Source organism: Orcinus orca, chromosome 1, assembly GCF_937001465.1.
Source record: "Orcinus orca chromosome 1, mOrcOrc1.1, whole genome shotgun sequence".
NCBI lineage: Eukaryota > Metazoa > Chordata > Mammalia > Artiodactyla > Delphinidae > Orcinus > Orcinus orca.
The window spans coordinates 147,471,286-147,498,751 of NC_064559.1; the positions used below are offsets into that span (position 1 = coordinate 147,471,286).

Sequence of the window (27,466 nt, forward strand, 5' to 3'; positions counted from 1 at the left end):
CCCTAAAGAGGGTTCACTAGGAAGAAAAAGTAAAGAGTCTCTGCTCTAGAAGCATTGATCACAAACTCCAAATATTTCTAGTCCTCCTTTTTCAACCCTGAAGAAAAATATTCCTATGGCCCACATTTCATTTCTGATTTGGGACACCCCAAAAGGTCATTTTGAAAAGTGCTCTGCCTTTTCTTTCGTATTAATTTTATTAGATAGTTCAAAAGGGACAATCTGCCAAATTAGATATTTTCATGTATTCTTTTGTTGAGTAAGTGCAATCATCTACAAATAAGTTTTCTATTAAAATGTACTCACAACACAGCTCAAAACAAAATGACTTTTTAAAATTAAGAATTGTTATATTTGAAAGAGGCTAATGTCAACTTACTGCTGAAAACACACACACACACACACAAAGGATTAATTGGTTGAAACTTTCACAAGAATGGAAAATGTTTAATAAACTTAGAATGATGGGCTTATTAAACCATAGTGTTATTTACAGCCATAGTTCATCAACCACAAACACAATAATGTGTTTGCATGGCATGCTACAACAGAAGCTTTATTCAGTTCATTCAGAAAACATTGGCAAAATAAATTTCAGTTGCAAATTCACAGATACAAGCTTCAAAGTATAAAGCTGTATATAACAAAAAATACAGGTAATATTTATAACAATAACTTACAGATACAAACTAATGATACACTACAATTTCACAAAGGATTGTAAACATTTTGCACACTTGTCAGTCCTTTCTTTTAGGCAAAGTGCTCTTTTGATGACAAATAAATTAACAGATACACACTCGAGTGAACTATTTCCATACAATACAAAAAAAAGTTTTGATTTGTTTTCTTCTTGTAAACATAAGTTTTACAAAAAAATGAAGAATCAATAAAAGTGTCTTGCAGGCCAACTAGAGATACATACCTGGGCAGCAAAGTGATGTTGGAAATGCTTTGGATGTTAAATAAAAAATTAACATTAATATATTTTCAATGGTATTTTATACATAATAAATGACAAGTTTATATCCTTAATCATTTCTATCCCTGAAAAAAGGAATTAGGTATGACTTATTGGCAGTTGTGTCATTGAATGGGGTAACAAGGGCTGGAGTCCAAGGGTTGTTGGTGAATGAGCTACAAAATAGAAAGAAATTTGTGGATCAGTTTTGTAGGGTAAATAAAACTGATTTAAAAAACAAACAAAAAACAATCCAAGGCAATGTTCTCTCACTACTGATTTTATAGCTGAGGGCACCAAGCTACACTCATTCCACTGACCTCAGCAGGAGCATTAGCTTATTCAGCACAGTGAGTATAGTATTAAATGAGAATCCAGGAATGGTTTACCCCAAAATCTTTACTTGGGGTCACAAGCTTTTGCCACTTTACTGTCCTCCATCCATACCCCATTCACTGCACTTTACCCTGCAGCTAGAAACACGTGAGCTTTGCCTGCATAGACGTTGCTAGCTTTCATACGAAGGTGCCTCTATAGGGTGACCCCTGCCCCAAATTCTCATTTATGAATGCTGAACTGCCTCGTCCCTAAACATACATCAAAACACATTTGACTCGGGCAACACTATAGTCATTCATGTGAACACACACAACTTTAATCCTAGTGTAGGTAAATGCATCAATGGTACAGGCTCTGATTTTTTCTTTAATCAAACCTTAAAATGAACTTTCCACTCTCAGTAAGAACTATGTTGCTTCAAACCAAATGTCCCTCTAAGAGCAATTAAGAAAGCTGGACAAAATTTTTAGAAATCTATTTGAAGACATCTGAAAGATACCCAGGTAGTGAGAACTTGCAAAGTCAAGTTCCAGAGAAGGAGAGAAATAAAATGAGGCTACATTTCCTCCACAAGTTTGGTAACAATTTTAAAAGAAAAGGAGTGTGAGAGGCTGAGACATTTAGCAAAGTTTTCAGGAGTTAGACTTTGGGTGGTGGGGAATAAATATGAAAGGTCAGGGACCACTGAAGAGAAGCCCTCGTTAAAAATGACAGACACAAAACAAAACAAAATGTAAGATTTTCTGGGGATCCCAAAAAGCTAGTTCCAAGGAGTAGTGACCCCGAAATACTCCAGTCCTTGTGAGGACTGATGCCTGATTGGATATACAATGGAGAAAAGACAGTCTCTTCAATAAGTGGTGCTGGGAAAACTGGACAGCTACATGTAAAAGAATGAAATTAGAACACTCCCTAACACCATACACAAAAATAAACTCAGAATGGATTAGAGACCTAAATGTAAGACCGGACACTATAAAACCCTTAGAGGAAAACATAGGAAGAACACGCTTTGACATAAATCACAGCAAGATCTTTTTTGATCCACCTCCTGGAGTAATGGGAATAAAAACAAAAATAAACAAATGGGACCTAATGAAACTTAAAAGCTTTTGCACAGCAAAGGAAACCATAAACAAGATGAAAAGACAACCCTCAGAATGGGAGAAAATATTTGCAAACAAATCAACGGACAAAGGATTAATCTCCAAAATATATAAAGAGCTCATGCATCTCAATATTAAAAAAACAAACAACCCAATCCAAAAATGGGCAGAAGACCTAAATAGACATTTCTCCAAACAAGACATACAGATGGCCAAGAAGCACATGAAAAGCTGCTCAACAACACTAATTATTAGAGAAATGCAAATCAAAACTACAATGAGGTATCAGCTCACACCAGTTAGAATGGGCATCATCTGAAAATCAACAAACAACAAGTGCTGGAGAGGGTGTGGAGAAAAGGGAACCCTCTTGCACTGTTTGTGGGAATGTAAATTGACACAGCCACTATGGAGAACAGTATGGAGGTTCCTTAAAAAACTAAAAAAAGAATTACCATATGGCCCAGCAATCCCACTACTGGGCATATACCCAGAGAAAACCATAATTCAAAAAGACACATGCACCCCAATGTTCACTGCAGCACTATTTACAATAGCCAGGTCATGGAAGCAACCTAAATGCCCATCGACAGACAAATGGATAAAGATGTGGTACATATATACAATGGAATACTACTCAGCCGTCAAAAGGAATGAAATTGGGTCATTTGTAGAGACGTGGATGGATCTAGAGACTGTCATACAGAGTGAAGTAAGTCAGAAAGAGAAAAACAAATATTGTACATTAACACATATATGTGGAACCTAGAAAAACGGTACAGATGACCGGTTTGCAGGGCAGAAATTGAGACACAGATGTAGAGAACAAACGTATGGACACCAACGGGGGAAAGCAGCAGGGGGTGGGGGTGTGATGAATTGGGAGATTGGGATTGATATGTATACACTGATGTGTATAAAATGGATGACTAATAAGAACCTGCTGTATAAAAAAATAAATAAAATAAAATTCAAAAATTCAAAAAAAAATGACAGACACAAAACAAAACAAAATGTAAGCTTTTTGGGGGGATCCCAAAAGGCTAGTTCCAAGGAGTAGTGACCCTGAAATACACCAGCCCTTGTGAGGACTGATGCCTGATTGGATTAAGTTGATCTCCCTCTAACCTAACCGCCTGCCAAAGGCAAAACTAAATCCTCTCTGGTGGAAGATATTAACCAGAGCCTCAAATTATTTATAGTTTTCATACCTAACATCTGAAGTGCAATAAAAAAACAACAAGGCAAATAAGACATGACTTGAATGAAAACAAAGAGGAAAAAACAATAGAACAGACCCACAAAATACTGGAGTTGTCAGATATGTCCTTAAGTGTAACTATAATTAATATAACAATTTTGTTAAGGAATGAAGTGATAAAATAGATAATTCTGGCACAGAAGTGGAAACTATATAAAAGAATGAAATGGAAATTCTAAAAATTGAAAACACAATAACTGAAATTAAGAACTCAGTGGATGAGTCTTACAGCCTAGACAGAGAGAGAATTAGTGAACTGGAAGATAGGTCAGAAGAATATCTAGACTGGAACATGGACGGTCAAAATGCTGGAAAATATGGACTTTTTCAATAACCGTAGAAACCATACTTGAAGAGACAAAATCTGATCCTTTTGAATAGTGAAATACATCAAACTACCTATTCAAGAAGCATATTTAGGCACACTATACTAAAACTGAAAACCAAACATAAAGAGAAAAGCTGGGGAAAAAAAGAGATTCACTTTTAAAGGAGCAAGAATAAGACCAACAGCTGACTTCAACAATAAGTGGTATCAAGTTAATTAACTATCTATATTCTAAACCATAGAAACAATGGAAGCAAGAAGACAATGTAATTCATACTGCCAAAGTGCTGAAAGGAAACAGCTGCCAACCTAGATTTCCACATACAGAGGAAAAACCATTTACAACTGCATCAAAACAAAAACTTATGAATAAATCTAACAAAACATGTGCAAGATTACTAAACAGAAAACTCTAGAATATAAGAGAGCATTTGAAGATGACCTAAATAAATAGAAAGACAGACTGAGATCATGGTATGGAAGACGATATTATTAAGATAGCAGTTTCCTACAAATGGATCTAATAGATATCAAAATCTCAATTGTTTTCTCTTTTTTGGTGGAAAAATTTATGGCAATACAAATGAACAACAAAGTAGGACAAGGTTGTATTACTGGATCTCAAGAATATAGGCCTAGCATTATTTAAACAATTAGGTATTGATATAAAAATAAATAAACCAATAAAACAGAACAGAGGGTACAGAAATTGACACATAAATTATATGGACACTTGATTTATGATAAGTGTGGCACAGTAAAGCCGCTGAGAAATTGCTACTTTCATAAGCATAACAAAAACTTTGCTCCTTATTTTACACCACATACAAAATTCAATTGTAGATGGACTGTAAATCTAAATGTCAAAGGTGAAACAAATTTAACAAAATTTCTAGAAGATAACATAGGAGAAATATCTTCATTATCTTTGAGTAGGAACAATTTCTTGAACAGGTCACAAGAAAAGCACTCCCCATGAAGGAAAAAAACTGATGAAATGAACTACATTAAAATTAGGAACTTGTGCTCAATAAAACATACTCTTAAGAGAGGAGAAAAAGCAAACCACTGAAGAGGAGATATCTGCAACACATACAATCATCAAAAAACTTATTTATATTCAATATATAGCCAAAACTAGAACAAATCAAGGAAAAAACAAAACAGACAAGCCAACAGACCAACAAGCAAAAGACATGAATAAGCTCTTCACAAAAAGAAGATACAAATGCCCAATGAAAAAATGCTCAGTCTCATCAGTGATGAAGGAAAAGCAAATGAAAATAATGAGATAACACTACACAACTAAATTGGCTAAATTAAGAAGTCACACCATACCAAGTGTTAGCAAGGATGTGAAGCACCTTGAACTCTCATGTGCTGCTGGTCTCAGTGTAAACTGGTTCAACCACTATTGGAAACTTTTTGGCAGAATCAACTAAAATTGAACATATGTGTAGCCAGGATCCTATGTTCTACTCCCAGGTATATACCAAATCAAACTGTGAATTAATGGGCACCAAAAGGCATGTACAATAAGCTCCATCACAGCATATGCATAACTGGAAATAACGCAAATGTCTATCAACCCTAAAGTGGATTGTGGTATATTCCTACAGTGGAATTCTGTATAACAATGAAAACAAACAAATCACTCATTCTTGCAACAATACAGATGAATCTCACAAACACTGTAATTGAAGGAAGTGAGACACAAGAATACATTCTGCATGGTTCGATTCATATAAAGCTCAAAAACAGGCAAAACTAGAACATGATTTTAGAGGTCAACACAATATTACTTTGGAGGAGGAGGAAAATGATTGGGAGGGGACATAAGAGAGGCTTCCAGGGTGCTAACTGCGTTTTACTACTTCATCTGGCTAGTACTTACATGGATATGTTCATTTTATTAATTCATCAAGCTGAATACTTATGTGTGCACTTTTCTATATGTATGTTTTGCTTCAATAAAAAAGTTTCTTTAACAAAACTCAGTAAACCCCAATCTAAAAATCTGGGTGTGAATACTTTCTCTGACCATAGGAAAATAAATTATTTAAATACTTATCAGGAGAAAACAAAGAGAATGTTTTTCCTAAGTTAAAATCAAGCACTATGAGTCATTATCAATATTTGTATTTTAGCCGTAAGGTGAGTGTTAAACTTGTCCCTTAAAAGGCAGTCACCGATATAAGAATGTTGGGTAGTTCTCCCTACTACACCCACCCCCGACAATATTTTTCAGCTCCTACTGAGGTAATAGTTAAAAATGTGAATAGTATATCAATAATATACTAGTAGAAGGTACCAGAAATTGATTGCTTGGGAGGCAGCTGTTAAATATTAGGATACCTACCATCCATGTAACTATGCAGCGCGGTTAACATTGTCCCATCTTGGGGCACATAGGCAGAATAAGCCATTTCTTCTAACATGGGTGGAGACAGCCTGGAGGGCGGGACTGCTGTGACTGGGGCAGAGGAGGAGTGATTAGGACTGACGTGTTTCTTGTGGCGTGCTCTACAGTTCTGAAACCACACCTGAGGGAGGAGAAAAGCAATGTAGCTATGTCACATCATCAGTTGAGTACATTACCAGTTCAGTTTACCAAGGAATGCGACCTCATTCTACCATATAAGCGCAGCATAAATCTAAATAAGCTTTCTAAAAAAGAATTCTGTGGACACAAGAGAAACAATTTTGCACAGTTATCAATGGTCATTTTCTTTGCCCAAATAATAATTATTTGTTGATTTACCTAAAACCTGATTCTATACTAAGCCAGCATCTTCCAAAATAAAAATGGGGTAAGGGATTCAAAATTCCAGAAAAGTTTCCTTGGTTTTACTACTGGCATTTAGGACAAAAAAGAAAACAGAAAAAGTCCTTTCATCAGAAAACTTTAAAAAATGCACTACTAAATGTATTCTCAGACACCTGCTGGACTTACTTTAAATCTTTTTTCAAATGACTAAAATCCCTACTGAGAGTTTAAAGCTTTCTACAAACCTCTTGATTCAGTTATTCCAGTCACACTGTAACCTGCTGAGTTCAATTTCTCTTAGTAAATACATAGGCTATTCTCTAAGAAGCAGGTTAAGGTTAGGCTTATAATAAGAAACAACTAGTGATATTTAAGCAGAATAAAATAACAAACACATCCACTGGTGAAACAGTTCACCGAATGTAAAGAGCTAACCAGCCTGTTGTCCACTCTACCACAGAAATAAAGGAAGCATATTCTGGGTAAGCAGAGTTTTATGTGCAGGTCAGGGTAAGTAAGGCTAGACTGCCCAGATTGCTTCCAGTATCTAAGCTACATGCATTTGAACTCCCTGCTCTTAGATAAAACTTGTCTACAGAGTGTTTCTCTATTAAAATATTATAGTATTTATTTGCTATCACTCAGAACAAGTCTGTCATAAGAAGACAGAGAAGTGGAGGGATAAAAACATTAAGGAAATTAGGGTAAGAACATTTGGGGATCAGGGGAGAAGGCTAGGGGCATAAGTCTCTACCTAGGGCTGGTAGGTAGGTACTTGATGGCACTAGGGAATCAGGGCTAAATAATGTGGAACAGAAGGAAGCTGCAAAAAAGATTTATGTGAAAAAGTTGCCCTGATATCAAAAGGCACACCTTGTCCTTGGGACTCACAAACAGAAGTCTGCAAAGTATAAACTCAAGGGGTTAAAACCAAAGGAACAGAAACCAATAATACAATGGCGTCTGAGCACGTGGCTGAGTGGTAGCACCTGAGGTATATTTCAGGAACAAGCTTAGGCATGTATCAAGGAAAAGGAGTGAGAAGTCACAGCCTTCTCCCCCTTCTTCTGGAGCGTTAGTTAGACTCTTAGGTACCTATACAGAGACTTTACCCAAAGTCTTCAGTCACAGTTCCTCCTTAACAGGTGCCACTGCTGTCACCCACCCAGCCAAGAAGACACACTCACAGATTCTCCAACTTGTAAGCAGGAACTGCTGCCACCTGCCTTTTCCCCTGACAGTGCCCGGAAGACAAGCACCCAGAGGACTACATATAACCTAAAACACATGGTGCTATGATTCCCAGAGTTTCTTCAAAGTATCTTATGTCTCCAATAAATTATATATTGGATGGAAACTGTTCAGTTATTTTTAAAAATCTCAGACTTTTTAAATAAAGATGAAGAAAGCATGACATAAACAGTAGAATGACTACCTTAATGCTAATTCAAATAGCTCCTTGGAAAGATCAACAGGTAATTAAGCAGAGAGAGGTTTGAAAACACAAAGTGTCATGTAACTTGCACAGCAAAATATAGTTGAAGATTCCAGACATCAGAAAACAACTTCTGACATGAGGGCTACCTAGCTTCAGAAATAAAATGCAGTCCTTTTGACTCTCCTCACTGACTTAAAATTTCCTCCTTCTGCTTTCAAACCTCTAACAAGGGTTAAAATTTCTTATGAGCAACATACTCTTTTAAAAAATTTGAGTTCTAAATTGTAAAATACATAAGCTGAAAGCAGGCCATGTAGACATTCTGCAAAAGAAAAGACTAATGCATAAGATGAATCTCTCAGAAAACCCAAAGAGTCAAATATGAGAATTTAATGTATGAAAAAGATGGAATTTTAAATTATTGGGAAATCAGTATTGGCATAATATTTAGAGGAAGCTGGCTAATAGTTTGGGAGAAAAGAAATAGAAAAATCCCTACTTTACAACATGTAACCAAAAGTCAATTCCAGATAAATTAGGGTTTAGGTGTAAATAATTGCGACCATAAATGTTTAAGGAAACAAAAGCCAATGTTGATATACTCTCTAGGTGGAGCCAAAGCTATGAGAAAAAAATATTAAGAGATTTGAATACAAAACCATGTAAAATTTCTATGTAGAAAAAATAAGTGAAAGGGAAACTGATAAACTATGAAAGTTTAACTATGATAAACAATAAACATCAGTACGATAAAGAGAAAAGAAATAACCCAATAGAAAAGAGCACTAAAAAATACAAATTTTATTTTCAAAATAAGCACACATGTTAAGGTTTACTGACAATAAAAGAAATATACATGAAAACAATGACATTTTCTGACTGCCAAATTGGAAAGGATGTAAAAGAATGACAGTTTTTAGGATTTACGTGCGTTGGGGAAAGGGAAATTTCACACATAGGTCCTGGTAGAATAAATTGGTTATGAACTTTCTGCAAGGCGATTTTTGTACTATCAGTCAAAGGCCCAAAACTGTTTTATCTTTTGACTCAACAATCCCACTTTTAGAAATTTATCCTACGGACACTACCGAACAAACATGCAAGGTATACACACAATGTTGTTCACTACAGCATTTTTATGATAGTAAAAAATTGGAAATAAACTAAATAAATTGTGCTATGCTCAATATGTGTAGCAATAAAAATGATGTAGATCTTAATATGGAAAGCCAACTTTGAGCACACTGACTGGAAGAAATAGCAGTGTTTTATCATGTTTCTGTAAGATACACAATTCATAATTCACCTCTCTGAAAGGGTATGTTAACAGTGATTGTATCTGAATGCAGAGTGTGAAAAGTAAAATCATCCATCTTTATTCTGTGATTTCAGCTCAATGACGATCTGCTCTGTTATAATGTCTCACTGTGCAGACTTTAGCTAGTAAAGGTGACACCTGTACTTACACCCTGTATAAGAACATTACTTCTACCTAATCTTTGGGTAGCCTAGTTTGCATATCAGAATCAAGGCCTAGTAATCAAATCTCTTTTCTTTAAGTTTTCTAAAGTGTGCCCAATGCTAGGAAGTAGGCTAGGCGAAGAGGTTATGACTACGATTTGAGATCACTGTAATTAATCCTTCAAAAATACTGTGACGGACTATATATTTGAATTGCTAGTACTCCTTCCTTTGCCATCTTATCAAAAATATTTAAATTCAATCCTCACATATTAAAAGCCACCATCCAACAGCATATTCTCCAAGTTCTAGTGCTTGAAATGAAGTTAACTTGCTCATAATACTGGTGACCTAAATACCTGGAAATTACATGACAGATGTCTGTCTGCAGTCCTTATTTCTTCAAATAATAAGAAAAGCTCTCAGAAAACCCTCCGTTTTCCTTTCCTTCCAACTTCAAAATAATCTAAAACATAATAATCATGAATCGGACTTAGCTACAGCAGTCACTGTCATTGAACGTATAGAGTCTTAGATTAGAAGGACCCCTCAGACCATTAAGTTTGAACTACCTCAACAAAGGAAACTTCACTTCCAGGTACAGGGACTCACTACCTCGATGGTAGCCTATGCCATTTTTGTAGACTTACATACTGAGAAAATTCTTGATAGTGAGTGAAATCTGTTTCTTTCCTACATTCCCTTGCAGATACCCAATCCCGCTGCCTGTGGGACAGCCTTTCACATACGTTTAAAGACACCTATTCTGTTTATACTGTTTATATTCCTTCCCTTACCATCTCTGGATCTTTTTTCCAGATAAATATCCCTGTTGCTGTTAATACCAGCACATAATTTCTAGACTTTCATGACCTTAACCTTCCTGTAAAGGGAGCACTCTTTTCACATTGGTTCCCTGTTAGTCCCTTTCTAAAATTTGGCACTCTGAAACAAACACAATACCCTGGACATTTGAAAAATACTGAGGTCACAGGACTTGCCTCTTCAGAGAGCCTCATTACACTGCACCCAACCAAATCCACTGGGAATCTAGGTCTTTGGAGAAGATACAATATCATCAGGTCTTTCCCACTGACTTCTTGGTATAAATGATTTTTTAATTATGAAATACTTCAGGCTTAATAAACTAAAGAATAAATACCTGTTTACCAATCACCCAATTTAAGAAGTAAAACATTATATGTGCAGTGTTGGACTTAACCTTTTTTCTCCCCACTGAACTTCATCTCGATAGTTACAGTCACTAGCATTATTAATTCTTTACACCTTTTTTAACCTTAAATATTATTTAAAATTATTTTCCACTTCCCTGATCTGAAGGTAGTAGAAAATCTTGACACAGTTGACCACTTCCATCTTGAACCCACCTAACTCCTTGGCCCTCCATGATGCTTCTATACCAGATTCATTCCTTGATTCTGACTGTAATGGCCCAATTCAAACAGCTCTCTCCATAAAGTCCGTTCTTCCCTTTTTATTGTCCGTGATATCTTTTGAAAGGATCTTACCCAATTTCATGGGACTGGATCTCTCTGTTTGAGTCCTGTTCATCCTTAAAATACCTGTTTATGTGCTCAACTGCTACCATCGTTATCTGATTATCACAGCTAGAAGGGAATTCATCTCCCTCCCAACTACCAAACCCGTTATTAAAAACACCTATAATATTTCTGTCAATAGCACCATTCCCATGGATACTTTGACTTCAAATTTAAGAGTCATCTTTGATGTCTCTCTGCTTCCCCATTACAGTATCCAGGTCCTTTTCTTGTCTCTCTAGCATCCAGTACCTGCCATCAGTGTTCAGTCAATAAAACGTTTTCGGATGAATTCTAGGCCACTACCTCAGTTAAATCTCTTTTCAAAAAAATTACTATTTTGCTGGGCATCACACCTAATGTGTCAATTTCTATGCAGCCTCTCCCAACTCTAATTCTTCCCACATACTGTCACCAGACCTTTCTTCCTAAAATCACGTAAAATCTCTTCCTGCTCAGAAGAGAACTCTACATGTACAGCCTCTCCAAGTTCAGCTCCAATAATTCCATCCCCCACAATCTGCAAACATAAATCTTATCTGTCAACAGATTTGCTCTAACTCATCCTTCCCTAGTTTTGTTTACATCACTCCCTCTACCAGGATCTTTAACAAAGGCCATAGATATCCCACCTCTTGCCCACCCCTCCCCCACTCACTCACATACACAATAGAAAAGTAGAAAAAAATTCTGGCCTCAAAACCGGATCTAGCTTGGAACCACAGCTGTCTTTTTAGCCTGAGGATCCTTAGGGTTGCTCTGAGCAATGAATGAATGGTCAACAAATGGAAGCCTAGACCAAGCAGGCTAATTATCAAGTTTTAAAAAAATTGATTCGAGTGCGAAGAGACCTAAAATGGCAAGCTGATGCTTTCACATTTCTTCACAAAACAAAACAATGACAACAACAAAAAACAAAACAAACCCCCCCACAACAATTTACACTTTTAAAGACCTAGACTAACTGGATTGTTTGTTTTTTTGATACTGAGCTCCATGAGCTGTTTGTATACTTTGGAGATTAATCCTTTGTCTGTTGTTTCATTATGCTAACACGCATATATGGAATCTTAAAAAAAAAAATGGTACTGATAAACCTAGTTGCAGGGCAGGAATAAAGATGTAGACATAGAGAATGGACTTGAGGACGTGGGGTGGCAGGGCGAAGCTGGGGTGAAGTGAGAGTAGCATCGACATACATACACTATCGAATGTAAAATAGTTGGCTGGTGGGAAGCAGCAGTATAGCACAGGGAGATAGGCTTGGTGCTTTGCGATGACCTAGACGGGTGGGATAGGGAGGATGGGAGGGAGGCTCAGGAGGGAGGCTCAAGAGGGAGGGGATATGGGGACATGTGTATGCACACGGCTGATTCGCTTTGTTGAGCAACAGAAACTAACACAGTATTGTGAAGTAATTATACTCCAATAAAGATCTATTAAAAAAAAAAGCTCAACACAGAATTACCATATGATCCAGCAATTCCATTCCTAGGTATACATCTAAAGGAACTGAAAGCAAGCGTTCAAACAGATACTTGTGTGCTGATATGTATAGCAGCATTATTCATAATAGCCAAAAAGTGGAAACAACCCAAATATTCGTCCATGGACAAATAAAATGTGGTACATACACTGGAATATTATCCAACCATAAAAAGGAATGAAGTACTGATACATGTTACAACCTGGATGAACATTTATGCTAAGTGAAATAAACCAGATACCAAAAGGGGGAAAAAAAAAAGACCTAGAACTTTTAACATCTCTGGATTAACCTTTAAAATAATCACCTGTATCACACGTCTGCTCAAGCCTGTCCTTTCTGCCAGTTTCTGGAGGGTCTGTGCATCTGGGTTGTTGTCCTGAGCAAATTGTGCTTGCATAACCTGTTTTTTAAAAAAGTGTAGGTGGTAAATAGCTAAAAATAAGAAGCTCAATCTTATGCATTTTGATGACAGGAGAGATAAGACATGCACAAGAAAATGGGATACTTGCATTTTATTACTTGAAAATCAATATGGGGAAGTATGTATAAAAAAAGAATGCATATTGTGTACATTTATGCACAAGTTGCTATGTTGAAATCTTACAAAAAATCTATTTCAACATAAAAACTTGTCTCAACTATGCTGTTAAAAATAAGCTCATCTTTTCTTCCATTCTGACAACCCACAAATGCATAATAGTATAAGTCTCTTTACTATTTTTTCCGTTTTGTTAAAAATTGCTAGCATTAAAAAACTTTAAAAAATATTTTTTTAATCTTCAGCCTCTATTGAGCAAAACAGGTTCAAGGCCCCTACCACAATGTTTATCAGTCTGCAAAAGTAGACAGTGCAACAGATGGATTCCACCTAATTGTAATGACTCCATCATTAATTGTTTTGAGCACTTGCTCTATGCAAAGGAACATCTGGGATCTTAAAAAGAGACACCCATCAGCCCATTGAATAAGAATTTCCTGAGCTCTAAACATTTATAGATGGAAAAGCTCCCAAGTGATTCTGGCCTCAACTTCCTAGGAGAAGATATACGCATGCCAATAATTAGCAACAATACAAGCTAAAGTGAGAGGTGAGGAGTGGGGGTGGGGGGAGGGAGGAGTACCAGAATAAAAGCACACACCAAGGGCTTTGGATTCTTTCAGAAAAGGAAATCACGGAAATCAAGTGGGATATTTGAATTTTATTACTTAAAAGTCAATAGAGGGAAGTATTATAAAATATAAAGAAAGTATTATAAGAATGAGAAAGGGGAATCTGGCACCCAACATGATTGTGCATGTCTGTGGGCATGTGATGGGGGTAATCTACCTAATGACCTTAAGTCCTGCTGACCTCGACACCATTTCCAGGAGGCAAGATTAACTGCATTCTCCACTATGCTCCTCATATAATACTATCTTTTGCCACTGCACTTGTCACTGGGTAGCTAACTAATGTGTTAGCAAGTCGAGCTCTCCATAGCAGATAGTGAGTTTCTTGAGGGCAAAGGGACTGTCTTATTCTTCATATCCGCAGGAGTTAATCCCCCTTCCTGTCACACAGTGAAGACTTTGTGACGGAATGAACCTCGACAATGTGAGGAAAATCTGAAGATAGCGTGGAGAAAAAGACCGATGTTGTTCCAGGAAACCTTGTGAAGTTTACAAATTATATAATTTTTTTCAGTTAAGTTCTCTCTGATAGTGACTCTTCCAGAATAAGGTATTCCTGGCTTCCTATCCAACTACACTTGTCCACACACTCGCTGTAAACAGCACATGTAATTTTTCTTTAAAAAAATGGGCAGAATCAGCCTAAAAGTTTATAATCTCGCCCAGCTCACTTCTTTCTTCCTCTCCTACTCCAAATGTGTTAACTTTAATATCTTCATGTACAAATAGAGTTGTGTTTATACGTAGTTGAGCATGTAACATCCCAAAGAGAAAAAAGAATGAACAAATTATGTCTTTGTTTTTTAATTTTTCAAGCAGAAAAGCTGAACAGATATTTGAAGATTTGTTTGTAAGGCCATTATTGATAATTTATAAAACAAAAACAGCATGCTTTTCACAAATGCATTTCAAATTCACAAGTTTAATAATGGAAGTAAATTACATTTACTAAAACAATTTCTCATTAAGGAATAAAGGAAAACTTAAATCAACACTGATGGTTTAAAGCTAGAATATGCTAAAGGAAAAGTAAGATGTGTCCATCAGTGTTTAGTCTCACAAAAGAACCCTTTTAATTTTTACTTGGTTTCATTACTCTCTGGTCACTAATGATGCCAAAACCCACCCTACTCCTTTTCTGAGCTCTTTTAACATGGTCAAGGAGCAAGCCTCTGTAGACACATCATTTTAAGGCCAGAATGTCTACCAGAAATGTGAGGAGTCTGCATAGTAGCAGCTGACCAACTTGATCTGAAAGCAGATTAAAGTAGGTGCTAACCCTGGCATGTTTAACATTAATAATCATTGAGCAAATACTTCCAATTACAATAAGCAAACCATAGTATTGCCAGAACTTTTAAAATACAATTTATACAAATGAGACAATATTTGAAATATTTTTGCCAACACAAAATAGCACTCTATTCTGAAAGTCAAACTACTTTTTCTTCCCATAAGCTTCTAAAGAAGAATTTGGGAAATTTGTTTGTTCCTCTCATTTTAAGTCGTATAAGTCCAAACCAGGTAGTCTATGAATAGTCTTGACTTACTGATCACCTATATTTTATTGTTTTGCTAAATTCAAGCACTACTTAAATATATTCAGCTGTCTGAAAAGTAGGACAATTTGACAATGAGGTACACTGCCTGATTTATTAGAGGTTCTGGCAAAGTATAATGATTCAACTTATCCTAGATTCCTAAGCTACAAAGAACACTTGAGGACAAGGATTGTGTCTCATTTGTTTCAGCCATTCCTGGCACAGATAGATGCTAATAAATACTGAATAAATGAGAACATGCTTTGAAAGTATATAATTTCTGCTTTCATTTTTAAAAACCTATGATCCTGATATAAATTTTTAAAACATGATTCAGATCACATTTTCATATGATAATGCATGGCTTAAATAGTTTATGCACATTTGCAATTTAAAACTATAAGGCTATCTACAAGATTCAGAATCTCACTCGTTTTAGCTGCCACTGCCATTAAGGGGAGCCTTGTTAAGGCACAGTTCTACTCATGGTCTCCTGGGAGGCCAAGCAAAATGAAAAGACCAGAGGTTTGGGGAGCAGGGTCCAAATCTCTTCTCTGCCATTCCCTTGGTGGTCTGCTCTGGGGGAGTCCCTACACTTCTTGGATGAGGCTACCTATATCAAGGAATTGTAAGAGATAAAAGAAGATAATGTAGAGAAAATGTCTGGTGTAAGACTTGGTATACAAAGACCTCCACAAATATTATTCCCTTTCTATTTAATTAGTGCCTCTATCTTCCTATATGAGATTGTATATCTACCTAAAGTGGTTTCAAATTTTCGGTATCCTTTTACTAATAAATTTTTATATCAAACTAAAGCTATCAACCTTATGATTATTAAAGTTACAGCCAGGCTTTCATGGAAACCGCCCACTTTATAAACAGAACATATTTATATTAGAGATTATATTTTAACTCAGACACCTTTTAACTACTGGGTATTTTGCTGCCAGATCTCCCACAGCTATTCATATCTCCTAACCTGGGGCTTTACGTGATCTTCATTACAACCAAATGAGGCACCCAGAAAAGCAAGGTTCAAACAGATATCTCTTTCAACTGCCTTATCTTTCATTTCCTACTTACTGACCATGCAGTCTATGCCTAAATTAAGAAATCAAAAACAATCTTTTGGAAATTTTTTAGAATAGATCTAGATTTTAATGCTAGATTGCTTCCAATGCCATTAAGTTCCCTTGGAATATTTGTGTCATATCAAGGCTTCTTTCTTAATCATTCTCAAAATAAAAATCCTCTCTTTTACTGCATTCATCTTAAATACTGCCAAGTATTAGAATACTATAAGTGAGTTTTCAAAATATTACCTTCATTTCTTAACATTGTATAAATATCCTTACAAGTCTGAGCTAAGATGGATACTATGTGTAAAGCACCCAGCTATACATGGTAGGCGCTTTACAGATGTTACCTCTCCTTAACATAAAACAAATATTTCAGTCACATTAATCTTTTAGAAAATGTGATTTCTTTATCTGAAAAAAAATGCCAGAAAGAATCATTGTATGCGTAGACTTAAATATAAAGCAAGGAGTAATTATTTCATTACTTTCAAGACAATTTGTATAAACAGAACTTATGACAATTATATTAAGGGCAACTAAGTTGAAAATAATCCCTCCCTTTTCAGGGAACATAATGAACCTCTAGCATCAAATTATAGAATTACTCCCTCTACCCTCTTTAAAAACAAGAAGGGTCTACTTGATTGGAGTCAATCGGTAGACTCCTAGTTATGGTAAAGCGTTTACAATTCTTTCCTACTCAGAAAATGTACAATCTTGTCCATTAAAAGACTCAATGTGGTTTGTTAAAAAGATGAACACATTAGTGTCCCACAGACCTACACACTGAGCGTCTCTTTCTGTTAAGAGTCCCCAAATATTTTATCTTCTAGCACAATTACATGTAGTAATGTAAATGCCTGGGTTAAAGTAATTTTTATCAGGAAGTCAGAACAGATCAACATTTTGTTTCCACTTTGATGTAAATGCTAACAGACCCCAGGGAGACGAACTTGAATGACGAGTTCATATCACATCATGACTCTCAAAATATTGATAAACAATATTTAGGGCAATGTTTTCATACATCTAACAAGTTAGTTTTCACAAAAAGCACAGGCTAACCTTTTTGAAAACAAAAATGTTTTAAGACACCATAGAGATTATTTTTTGTTTGGCTTTGTTAGTTTGGGTTTGGTGGTTTTTGTGTTTTTTTTTAGGTGGGGAAGGGCTTCAAAAACTCATAAATTCATTGTCATGTCTACCTGGAGCTGATCTGCTGTAAAGCTTGTTCGAGCTCTTTTTGCTGGTTTTGGATGATTGACATCTTGCTCTGTGAGGAGGGCGCCTTCGACACTAATCCCATTACCTGCATTTAAAAAACACACCATTCATACAATAATAGATTGTTGTATGAACAATCATACAATAATAGGTTTCTTGCATCTCTTGGCTTGGTATGAAACTGTATACATCTAGTTTGCCAAATCCCTTAAGTTTTAGAACATACTAGAAACATACTGTGGAAACAATATTCCATCTGTAGGCTTGTATATTTAGTCAAAAGTGTACCAATTTGGAAGTGCACATCTAAGGCTCATCCTTACAAAGGCAAATACAAGGAAACAAATGGTTACAAAAGCAAAACAGAACCCTAAACTCAAGGCTGCTTCCTGAGAATATGGCACAAGGCGAATACATATGCCATGGCTTTTCTTGTAAATAAACAGATGGAGACCATCACTAACAGTAGAGGGCTTAATGAGTTTCACCACAATTACACTGCACAAAGTAATGCTTTAAGACGACCTTAGGAAAAATTGTTATTGTCCCTGTGTTCACTGTCCCAAAAGATTCAAAAGTATTTTAAGTATATATTTACCATTTTCCACTTCTCTTTTTAAATTATCCAGCATGCAGTCATAATGCACTCTGCAGAGGACTTTCTCTTCCACCAAAGCAAACTCCTCTCCTGTGGAAAGTTGCCTTTTGCAAGAAAAGCAGGCAAAGCACGCCAAGTGATAGACATTCCCCTTGGCCCTCCGGACCCAGTCAGTAGAATGGATGTGCCTCCCACAGCGAGAGCAGCGAGTTCCATACCTTCTACATAAATAGAAGGGTGGGAGGTGAAGATTTTAATGCTTGGTGAGATATTCATCAGTCTAAGATTAAATTAACACATTATTTACTCATTGGATTAACCCAAGTATTTAAATCTTTTGAAAAGGAAACAGGAATCAATTATTTTTTAAAAGTCATATGGTACACAATCGAGACTTGAGATGGGATCATAATTCAAACCTGTTTATAAAATAAAACCTTCTCATTGTTACTCTAAAGGAGAAAAGGATTTTTTTTCTTTTAAAATAAATGACATAGGAGTTTCAGTATCCTTCTTGTAACAAATATCAGTGCATTTATAAATTACCTAGAGACTCAACATAACACACACACACACACACACACACACACACACACACACTCGAGACTGAAACCTAAAAATACAAAAGCATACCATTGAAGATATAAATAATGACATCTTAAAACCAAGTTGAGATAATTAGAAAATGCTCTAAATATTTTTTTAAAGTTAAAACATTTTAAATTGATATTATCAAAGAATGAATAGAACAGAAATTGTTCACTCTGGTGTGAGGAAACCTCAGAAACCTCAGTGAAGGAAAACTCAGAAATGTTTCCTTTGGTGAACAAACTGTTGCAATACCATCCACAAGAGAAGGGGAAATGTTACCTAAAACTTTTAGACACATATCTGGACATTAAATGCAAGTTAATCTTAACAAAATGCCAGATGTAAAGATTTCTTTTTTCTCTCAGTCCTAGTGACCAGACACTCTCTGTCATATCTCCTACCACAATTGCAGTCATAACCTGGCATATCCACATTAAACTAGATAAGTATAGAGGTATTGCCAGTTTTTAAGTTAATCTGAAAAACTGTATCATAAAAATAAATTTCAGAATATAGTAAAATATGAAGTATAAAAAAAAATCCTGAAGAACTAGACTTTCAATAAGTCTCTGAAACCAAACATTTCAAGGGGCTTTAAATTACCAAAAAAAAAAAAAATTAAGATTAGCATATCTTAAGTGAAAGAGGAGGCAAACTGCTACTATTTTTGAGGAAACAGAGAGCAAACCTAATGAGAAATACATGTTTTGGGTAATTATAAAATTCTATGACTTTATAAAATAAAGGACTCTGGATTTCATGAAGTGCTTTAAATTATCTAGCAATTTTATTCAAATCAATCACTAAACTCTCTTAAATCAGTTTTTGAAATTGAATATAAATAACATAATTAGTATTACAAACTTCAGTATGTACTATTAACTTCCCAATTTCACAATGAACATTCTTCTTCATTTGGAAATGCAAATAGGGAAAAAATGTGATAATTTTCAAAAGTCATGCTTAAGGATGATTTCAATTTCAAGACAGAATTTAATTCTTAGTGGAGAGCTATCTTAGAAGAAACTTTACATTTAAACTATTATAAAGAGACCATGTGGAGAAAATGTTACATTTAATATCCTAGGCAAATACAGTCTCACAAAGCAAAGATCAAAGAACGGACAAAAGAAACAGGATTTTTAGGCAGAATACGTAATTAGACTTGGTGTATTTCCGATACTGGAATGGTCACTTCTTCTGAATAATATGGTTTAATCAGTTTCCAAACTGCTGGCATTTTATAGGTATATTACGAGGGGTCATTCTACAGTAAACTGGAAAAAGCACAACAAAACCTTGATTGTTTTTCCCCCATAATTACTTCATTTTTGTCTTGCTACTCCCCCTGAACAAAGGGCTTTGTTATAATAAGTCATCTTATATTTCATACTTTATATCTCTGCACAGCAAAGAAGTTCCCTGTTTTTAATACCTAAAACTTTCATTCGCCAAAGTGGAAATAATTATTTAAAATTAATTTTTGTATACTGAGTTCCTAAAACACATAAGCATGCTAATTTTATTTGTTTTAATACAAATTATACCTCAAAAATATGAAGCATTCTCATTTTGAAATCCATTGTATAAGAAAAAGTGGGCTTCAGTAAATAAAACTGGACAAGAAAGGCTATTTACAAAATTCTCTTTGTGTAATACCTTCTTGGAGTATCTACTTACTAAAAAAAAAAGTTTCTGTGTACCTGAAATAATCAAGTTTGCAGAAAATGTCTTTGTCTTTAATATAACAGCTGGTATGCCTTCCTAAGGAGGTCCTGCAGACACTACAGGAGAGACACCGAACATGCCAGCACAGGTCATTCACCTGTGAAGAAGAAGGGGTTAGGATGAAAAGCCATTCTAATACCACACACTTAAGAGTATCTTTCATTGGTTTTCTGTATCAGGCAATTTTAAAAGCTGGCCTCTTAATATTTTAACACATGCTCTGAATGTTTCTATCTAAGAGGTGTCATTTACACAAATACGCATCTAGATATATTCTCTTTTAGACCTCAACCAGAAAATCACAGCAGCATGTTATACACTTTGTGTTTAATTTTTAAAATATACTTTTGAAAAATTCAGGTTTTTTTTTTTAATTGAGTGTCTATTCAGGGTTTTTTTGTTTGTTTTTGTTTTGTTTTGTTATCGAACGTATATGAACACAGGGAAAATTTTGGCCACTTTAAAGTCCTACATACTGGTTTTATATTTTTTTCCTTGACCAAATTCTTCCCACCGTGAAACATGGTAGCTAAAGAATTCAAGCCACATCCCTTCTCAATCTACTTTTTAGTTAAAGTGAGAAAGAAAATGGAAAAGAAGCTTTGTAAGAAATACTTACCCGTGTAAAGAAGCCAGGCAATCCATTTTACTTACAAAACAGAAATTCCTAAGGTAGATTTAAATGTTGAAATGGCCAAAGCCCTGGCTCCCGTCTAACATTAAATAATCAAAACAAAAAGCATTGGTAACCCTACTTTAATGATTTGGTTACTAGAGGAAAAAAATAAATCTATTATAAGCAGTTCTAAAAAGGTACCCAACTATTTGCCATTTATACTTCAGGAAGTAAGACATTAAATGCTTTGATTTAATTTAATAAATCACAGCACTTTATATTCTATATAGGAGCATGAAACATTGTCAAATCAGGGGACAAATCATAAATAGCCTTACCTTAAACTGTTGCTATCATAGTATAAGCGGCACACCTTTAGCCTTCAAAAACGAAGATGTGTATTGAATTCAATTTGCCTGTAATGCAGGCTCCTAAATTTTGCTCTTGTTAAATGGACACAAGAACTAGGCTTATGCTTAATTAAATTTCATTTAAAACAACGGCAATGATGCAAAAACACCAGTTATACTCTACAAATGGATCTAATGCCTAATATAAGAATTAGGAAATTGGAAAAATGGGAAATTGTGAAATACAGCTTTTGCTAAACTATTTCATAATAAAGACTATCTTGTCCAATGATTCTATCATATTAGCATTACTGTTCAACATATTTTTCTGTGATATGAAATATAAAGGGTCCTTCGAAGCTGAAGAAAGTTTCACTGGCTTCTAATTACAGTTATGTGTCTCTTTCCAAAGCACTAATGAGAGTATCATTTTAGTGAAATTTTAAGTTTTGGTCTTGCTATAAAAGAACTACATGCTCACCATACAAGAAAACAGGGAAAATAGCAATAGGAAACAATAGGGAAAAAAATCTGAGGAAATCGAAATAAAAAAATTAACAATGGTGAATGCTGTCCTATTAATTAGAGATGCATTTTCTTTCTATTTTTTTCCTCAAACAGGCCCAATTAAGTTAAAGTGTAGAAATACAGGTTTCCTTTAGTATTCCACTGTTTAAGGCCTTCTGCATTTTGATGTTATCCAGGCTCTTTTTTTTTTTTTTTTTTAAGCAAGGCTAGATGCAGGCTTCAGGGCAAGAGTCATGGCCATTCTCTAGTTCCCTAAAGCCAGATGTAATGCCTGGTTTGCCACCCTTCCTCAAAGTTTACTTAAAAAAAAAAATCCCCTTCATCTTCCATTTCTTTTCCAGAGATGAAAGTAAGGTGAACAGAGAAAATTCTGGCGACTATAAACCTTTCCTGATGGCTACATTGATCCAATCTCTGTATGTATACATATATAGGACCAAGCCAGAAAAAAATCACTCAAATGACAGGACACTGAAGTATTAGATGGGGCAACAGATGCATCTAACTCCTCTCATGTTTTTTGTTCTAACTCCATTTAACTTGCCTCACAATATGGTGTTTTTCTATATTAAACAGTTATACCCTCAAATATTCTATTAGGTCTAACAATTATTTTTTCACCAGTGACTCAAATTGAATTCAAACTTATCTGGAAGAATAAGCACACAAAATGGGGGCAAAAAAGTTAAGAACTCAGTTTTTAATCATAAAGTGTCAAACTTTTGTTAGAACTAGTTTCCTATATAATAAGCAGCAGCTAGTTTTCTTGTACATATACTAATATGTACAAAAAGGGGTGGACTAAGACTGTATGTAGAAGACTTCATTGAGAGGACTCTGGTCCTACTACAAAGGAAAGCTTTAAAAGACTCTTCAGATAACTTACATTATTTTATACAATACACATATATAACATAAACATATGTTAACATATAAAAGATGAACACTAAAAATGATTTTATCTATTCCAGAGGATATGTTGAGTCACTTTATAATAACTTTTTTCTTTATCCTTTCTGCTGTGTAGTGGATCCATTATAGATCCATCAAGAAACATTCTTAAAGATTAAGCTAATTACTGAGAGGGCTCATTGAAAATAAGAAACTAGGTTTGATCCAAAAGATGGTTTTTAAATATCCAAAAAGGCTCAGGTGTGGAAACACTGGAATGGAAATCTTAAGAATGCAGATTTAAAGAGAAAGCCAGCTTTAAGAATCAACCACCAATTAAGTAAATTAGTCACTTTTTAAACGTTTTCACCAAAACTCCTTTTGGTGCTTTATCTGGGTTGTATCTACAGGGTATCATTCCAACTCCCCAGATGAAGCAGCTTTGTATGTTAAGGGAGAAATTTAAAGAAACTCACTAATTTGCTTTCTGAATTCATATTCTCCATAATGAATTCTTTTGAAAAACTGGGGTGGGGGGAGGTGAGGAGAATAGAAAGTGAACTGGTTTGCTACTAAGTCAGTGTAGGAGAGATCATTATTTTAAATAGTGGTTTTAAAAAGCTATTGAAGTTGAAATTCCATGGTATTCGAATTAAGACACAAGGGACTATGATCCTTCATGCAATGACATGGGTAACTAGCCTGCCAGAATTTGTACTCCAAAACTCCCCCACAATATCTTGAGAGAAGTAAAACAAATCAAGACAGTCAACTCTCAAACCACCACTTGAAGCACTTCATCCCAAGTATTTTTCTTTCTTTCTGTTTTGTATAAATTTACATCAATTTCCATTTTTTTCCACTAAGCAATGAAGATGACATTAACAAAAAAAAATCATTCGGTGGCCCTTAAGTATTAAACCTTAATGAGAGGAGGAAGATATTGAAAATGGTTTTCATTTAAATGCTACTACGAACTTTTACTCTGGAAAAGCCTCAGGTTAGTGTAAATAAACATAAGACTGTAAAATATCTATCCAGAAAAGACCCTTTAAGGCACTTGACAGTGGTTCTCACCAAAGGAGACACTGAAAAGGGGAAATCGATCAACATATACAGACCTGGAGTCCTCATAAGCAGGCAGACGTGTGGGTGTTATTGGGGGTGGAGGGACCATAACCCGAGGCTCAGTAAAAATAATCGGGCAGGACCCTGTTTCCAGAATGGGTAAGCATTTCCCCACTTCTGTTCCTCTACAAGTAGGTGGCTAACTCCAGCACATCCACCCAGGGTATCGGCACGTCTAGACCAGGATGGGTCACACGTAAGCAGTTTTGCAACAGCGGGTATTCTAAGATTTCTTCTCCCACTCTTTCCCACCGCATGAGTTGCCCCTGACTGGGCCATAGTGCTGAGAAAGTCTACAATCTCCAGCGAGAACTTGAGTGGAAAAGAGAGGGAAAGTAAACTTTTCTCTTCTCCCAGAGCTCCCGGGGAACCCCGCTGCCCCTGGGCCTCGCGGCTCCGCCCTACCTTGAGAAGGTACTTGTCCACGATCTCCAGGCCGCAGCTGTTGCACACACACTTGCCAGGGGGGCAGACGGAGCCCGAGGCCATGGACCGGGGCGAGGACGACGGGGACAGTGGGGCCGAGGAGGAGCACGAGTCCTCGTCCCCCACTCCCTCGGGGCTCACCTGCAGGAAGCCACGAGGCGCGGTCTCAGGCGGTTCTAGACCCCTCCTTCTCTCCCATCCCACAGACCCACGGGGGCTCCCTCACAGCCTCCCCTCCCTTACCCCAAACCACCCCTAGTTTCTGAGGTCCCGCTTCTCGCCCTCTCCCCCCGCCTCCATGCTCCCACCACGCCCCCGCCGGGGCTGCAGACCACTGACCTCAAGGACCTGGGGCGCCTGGCGGCCCTGCGCAGCCCGCCACACTGGCTCAGCTTCTCCCCCCGCCCCAGAACCCCTCTCCACCCGCTCCCCGAGGGCCCAACTGCGCCCGGGGAGGAGCGCGGGGACAGCAGCCCTTCGTCCTTGGGCTGCCTCCCCACGGCCCGGCTCGCCGCCACCCGGGTCCCTACCCACTCACCAGTCCCTCTTCCCCGGCGCCTTTCCGAGTCCTCCCGGCCGCCAGGGCTGCAGTCCGCCCGCACTCCTCCGACATGAGCCCCTGGCACTGAGGAGGTGAGGGCGGGGAAGTGGGGAGGAACAGAGACGAGAAGTTCAGAGCCGGCACGTGCGGCCCAGAGCTTCAGCTTCTCCGCACGCGGGGCGGACTAATGAAGGCCCACGGCGCTCCGGGCCGCACGTGCAGCCGTCTGGGCGCCTGGGCCCGCGCGCGCCTGGCAAGCCGACGCCGACGCAGCCTCCCTTGCAGGCAGCGGGCGGCGGCGGCGGCGGCGGCGGCGCAGCCTCAGCACGCGACTAGGCGGCCACCGGAGCACCAAGGGCTCGCCCGGCGCGCTGCCGCGCTCTCGGGGCTCCGGGTCCCCGCGCTCACCGTAGCACGTCGGTTCCCCGCCCCCCTGCCGGGGGTAACAAGTTAATAACAATCATCCCGGCACAAAGCAGTTTCTTTCTAGACGTCAATCACAGCGGAGCAGGGATCACCCGGCTAAAGGGGGTGCATGGGGGTGGGGTGAAGTGGGAGAGAAGAAAAGAGGATTTGAGGAGGGGGTGGGGGTAGGAACTTGATTTCTTTAATAGCCTCAATTAAAAGAGCAAGACACATATATATTTTTAAAAGGGGGCTTTTTGAATTGGATAGCCCGAAAGGTGAAGAGGTTTAATAGGATACTTGAAAGCTAATTACAGCGGGATTTAAGAAGCCTGGTGTTTGTTCCGATGACAATTTGAATGAAAATGCTTCAGATTAAACCGAGCCAGCAGCTCTTTCGTAAACTTACAGCAATTAGAGCTGCGAGTGATTTATACTCGTTTCTTTAAGGTGTAAATTGCCACTTATTGCTCGGTAAGTCAACATTTGAGCTACTAAAGGATTATTTTTAGCTAGCGCAAAAAGCGGGTCGAATAATGGAAAATATCCAGCTGAATTTAATTTGTGTCATTAAAAAAAAACTCACCCAACCTCGGTCGAAATGTTTTAAAGCAACAACGCGCATTACTCAAGTGTTTCCAAGCCTTTGTAGGAGTTTTGTTCTTAAACGAAAACGCAGCCGCTCTGGTCTTTTTCTGCCTTCGTTTACGGAAACTCTAGCTTGGGGGGCGGGGGGGGGTCCCAGAACTCGAACGGCCCACACTTCTGCATTTCTGTCTCTTCGCCTCCCTCTTTCCCTCACTCTGGTAGCACCAGAAGAGATACTGTCAGAGCCCCCCGGTCCCTCGGGCTCTCCGCCGGGACCCTCGGGTGCGCTCCCTACTCGGGACCCAGCGCCGCAGACACAAAGAGTTTAGGCAGAAGAGCCCCGAGTTCGCCGAGTGTTCCCCGCCAGCGTCGGCGCGAAGACAAAGTCAGCAGTGCCCAGTGCGGGTCCGGCGGAGGCGCTCAAACAGGCTGCAGATGATTTTCAAACCTAAAACGCGAGATACGCCGCGGCTCCTGCCTCCAGAGTGAGGTGAGAGTTTGTCAGTTTCCCCCCATCTACTCGAAGAATGGTGTGACTCGAGAGCCCTGGGGTTGGCTTCTTTCGGTCTTTTAAAGTAAAATGGCCTTCGTAGCCCGCCCTAGGATCCAGAGGCCTTCCTGGAACCACGTCTGCTTCTATTTCGCTGTGGGGCCGCGGCAGCGCGGACCGCCCTACGGCCGGTGGAGCTCCTTAGGGCCGGCAAGCATCCGCCGGCGGCTGGGAGCGGGAAGCCGCGCCTCTGTTCCTTCCCACCCCACAGCCGCCTGGACCTCCCGACTCACTCTCCCCACCGCCCTTTCACCACTGCAAACACAACAAAAGCACGACTCACATGTACCCGAGAGCGCCTTAGGCTTGAGGCTTCGTCTCCCAAATTACGGTCTCCATGGCCTCAGGTTAAGTGAGCTTGTGGGGAGGGGAGGCAATGATTACTGACTAACGCTACTACGTAAGAAAAAAAAAAAAAACTGCCAGGTTTGAAGATGAGGCCGTTACAGGTAATTTCTGAACCTCATTTAGGAGCGCAAACAGCTCGCAGGAAACTGCGATTCAGCTGGTCTGGCCAGGCGTCGGGTCGCTCACCTTCTCGGGAGGAACTGCCAGCTCCGGCACGTCCTTTTCTTCTAGTTTACACACAAACATCTGCTCGCTTTTCCAATACATGGCACTGCTAGGGCTGCTTATCACATACCAACTCCAGAGGGTCAGAGGCTGTCCGTGTCTGCCGATCTGGCCCGCCTCCCCAGCCCCAGCGCACTAATAAAAGCTGACACCGAGAAGAGAAAGAATGCTACAAGTCTTCGTCCAAAGAGGCCGCTGTGACCGTAAGCACTCTGATGGACTGCTCT

At 38.1% G+C, this 27,466-nt stretch overlaps 1 protein-coding gene across 1 annotated transcript; it reads right to left on the minus strand.

Moving 5' to 3' along the window:
- Positions 1-533: 533 nt before the first annotated feature.
- Positions 534-27,466, minus strand: LHX8 (LIM homeobox 8). Its single transcript, XM_033405915.2, has 9 exons — positions 27,201-27,466; positions 25,121-25,207; positions 24,562-24,723; positions 20,619-20,740; positions 18,325-18,545; positions 17,708-17,811; positions 13,014-13,109; positions 6,355-6,538; positions 534-1,137 (listed from the first exon to the last, which is right to left on the minus strand). The coding sequence occupies exons 1-9, from the start codon at positions 27,279-27,281 to the stop codon at positions 1,061-1,063; spliced, it is 1,134 nt and encodes a 377-aa protein (XP_033261806.1). The 5' UTR covers positions 27,282-27,466; the 3' UTR covers positions 534-1,060.

What these genes read in the sequence shown, in the direction of transcription:
- LHX8 (XM_033405915.2), bottom strand. Translation starts at nt 27,281, where the DNA reads ATGTATTGGAAAAGCGAGCAGATGTTTGTGTGTAAACTAGAAGAAAAG. An exon ending in TGGCAGTTCCTCCCGAGAAG is followed by an intron (nt 25,208 to 27,200) that starts GTGAGCGACCCG and finishes TCACCTCCTCAG; the next exon opens with TGCCAGGGGCTCATGTCGGA. An exon ending in TTACAGCAGATCAGCTCCAG is followed by an intron (nt 13,110 to 17,707) that starts GTAGACATGACA and finishes TTTAAAAAACAG; the next exon opens with GTTATGCAAGCACAATTTGC.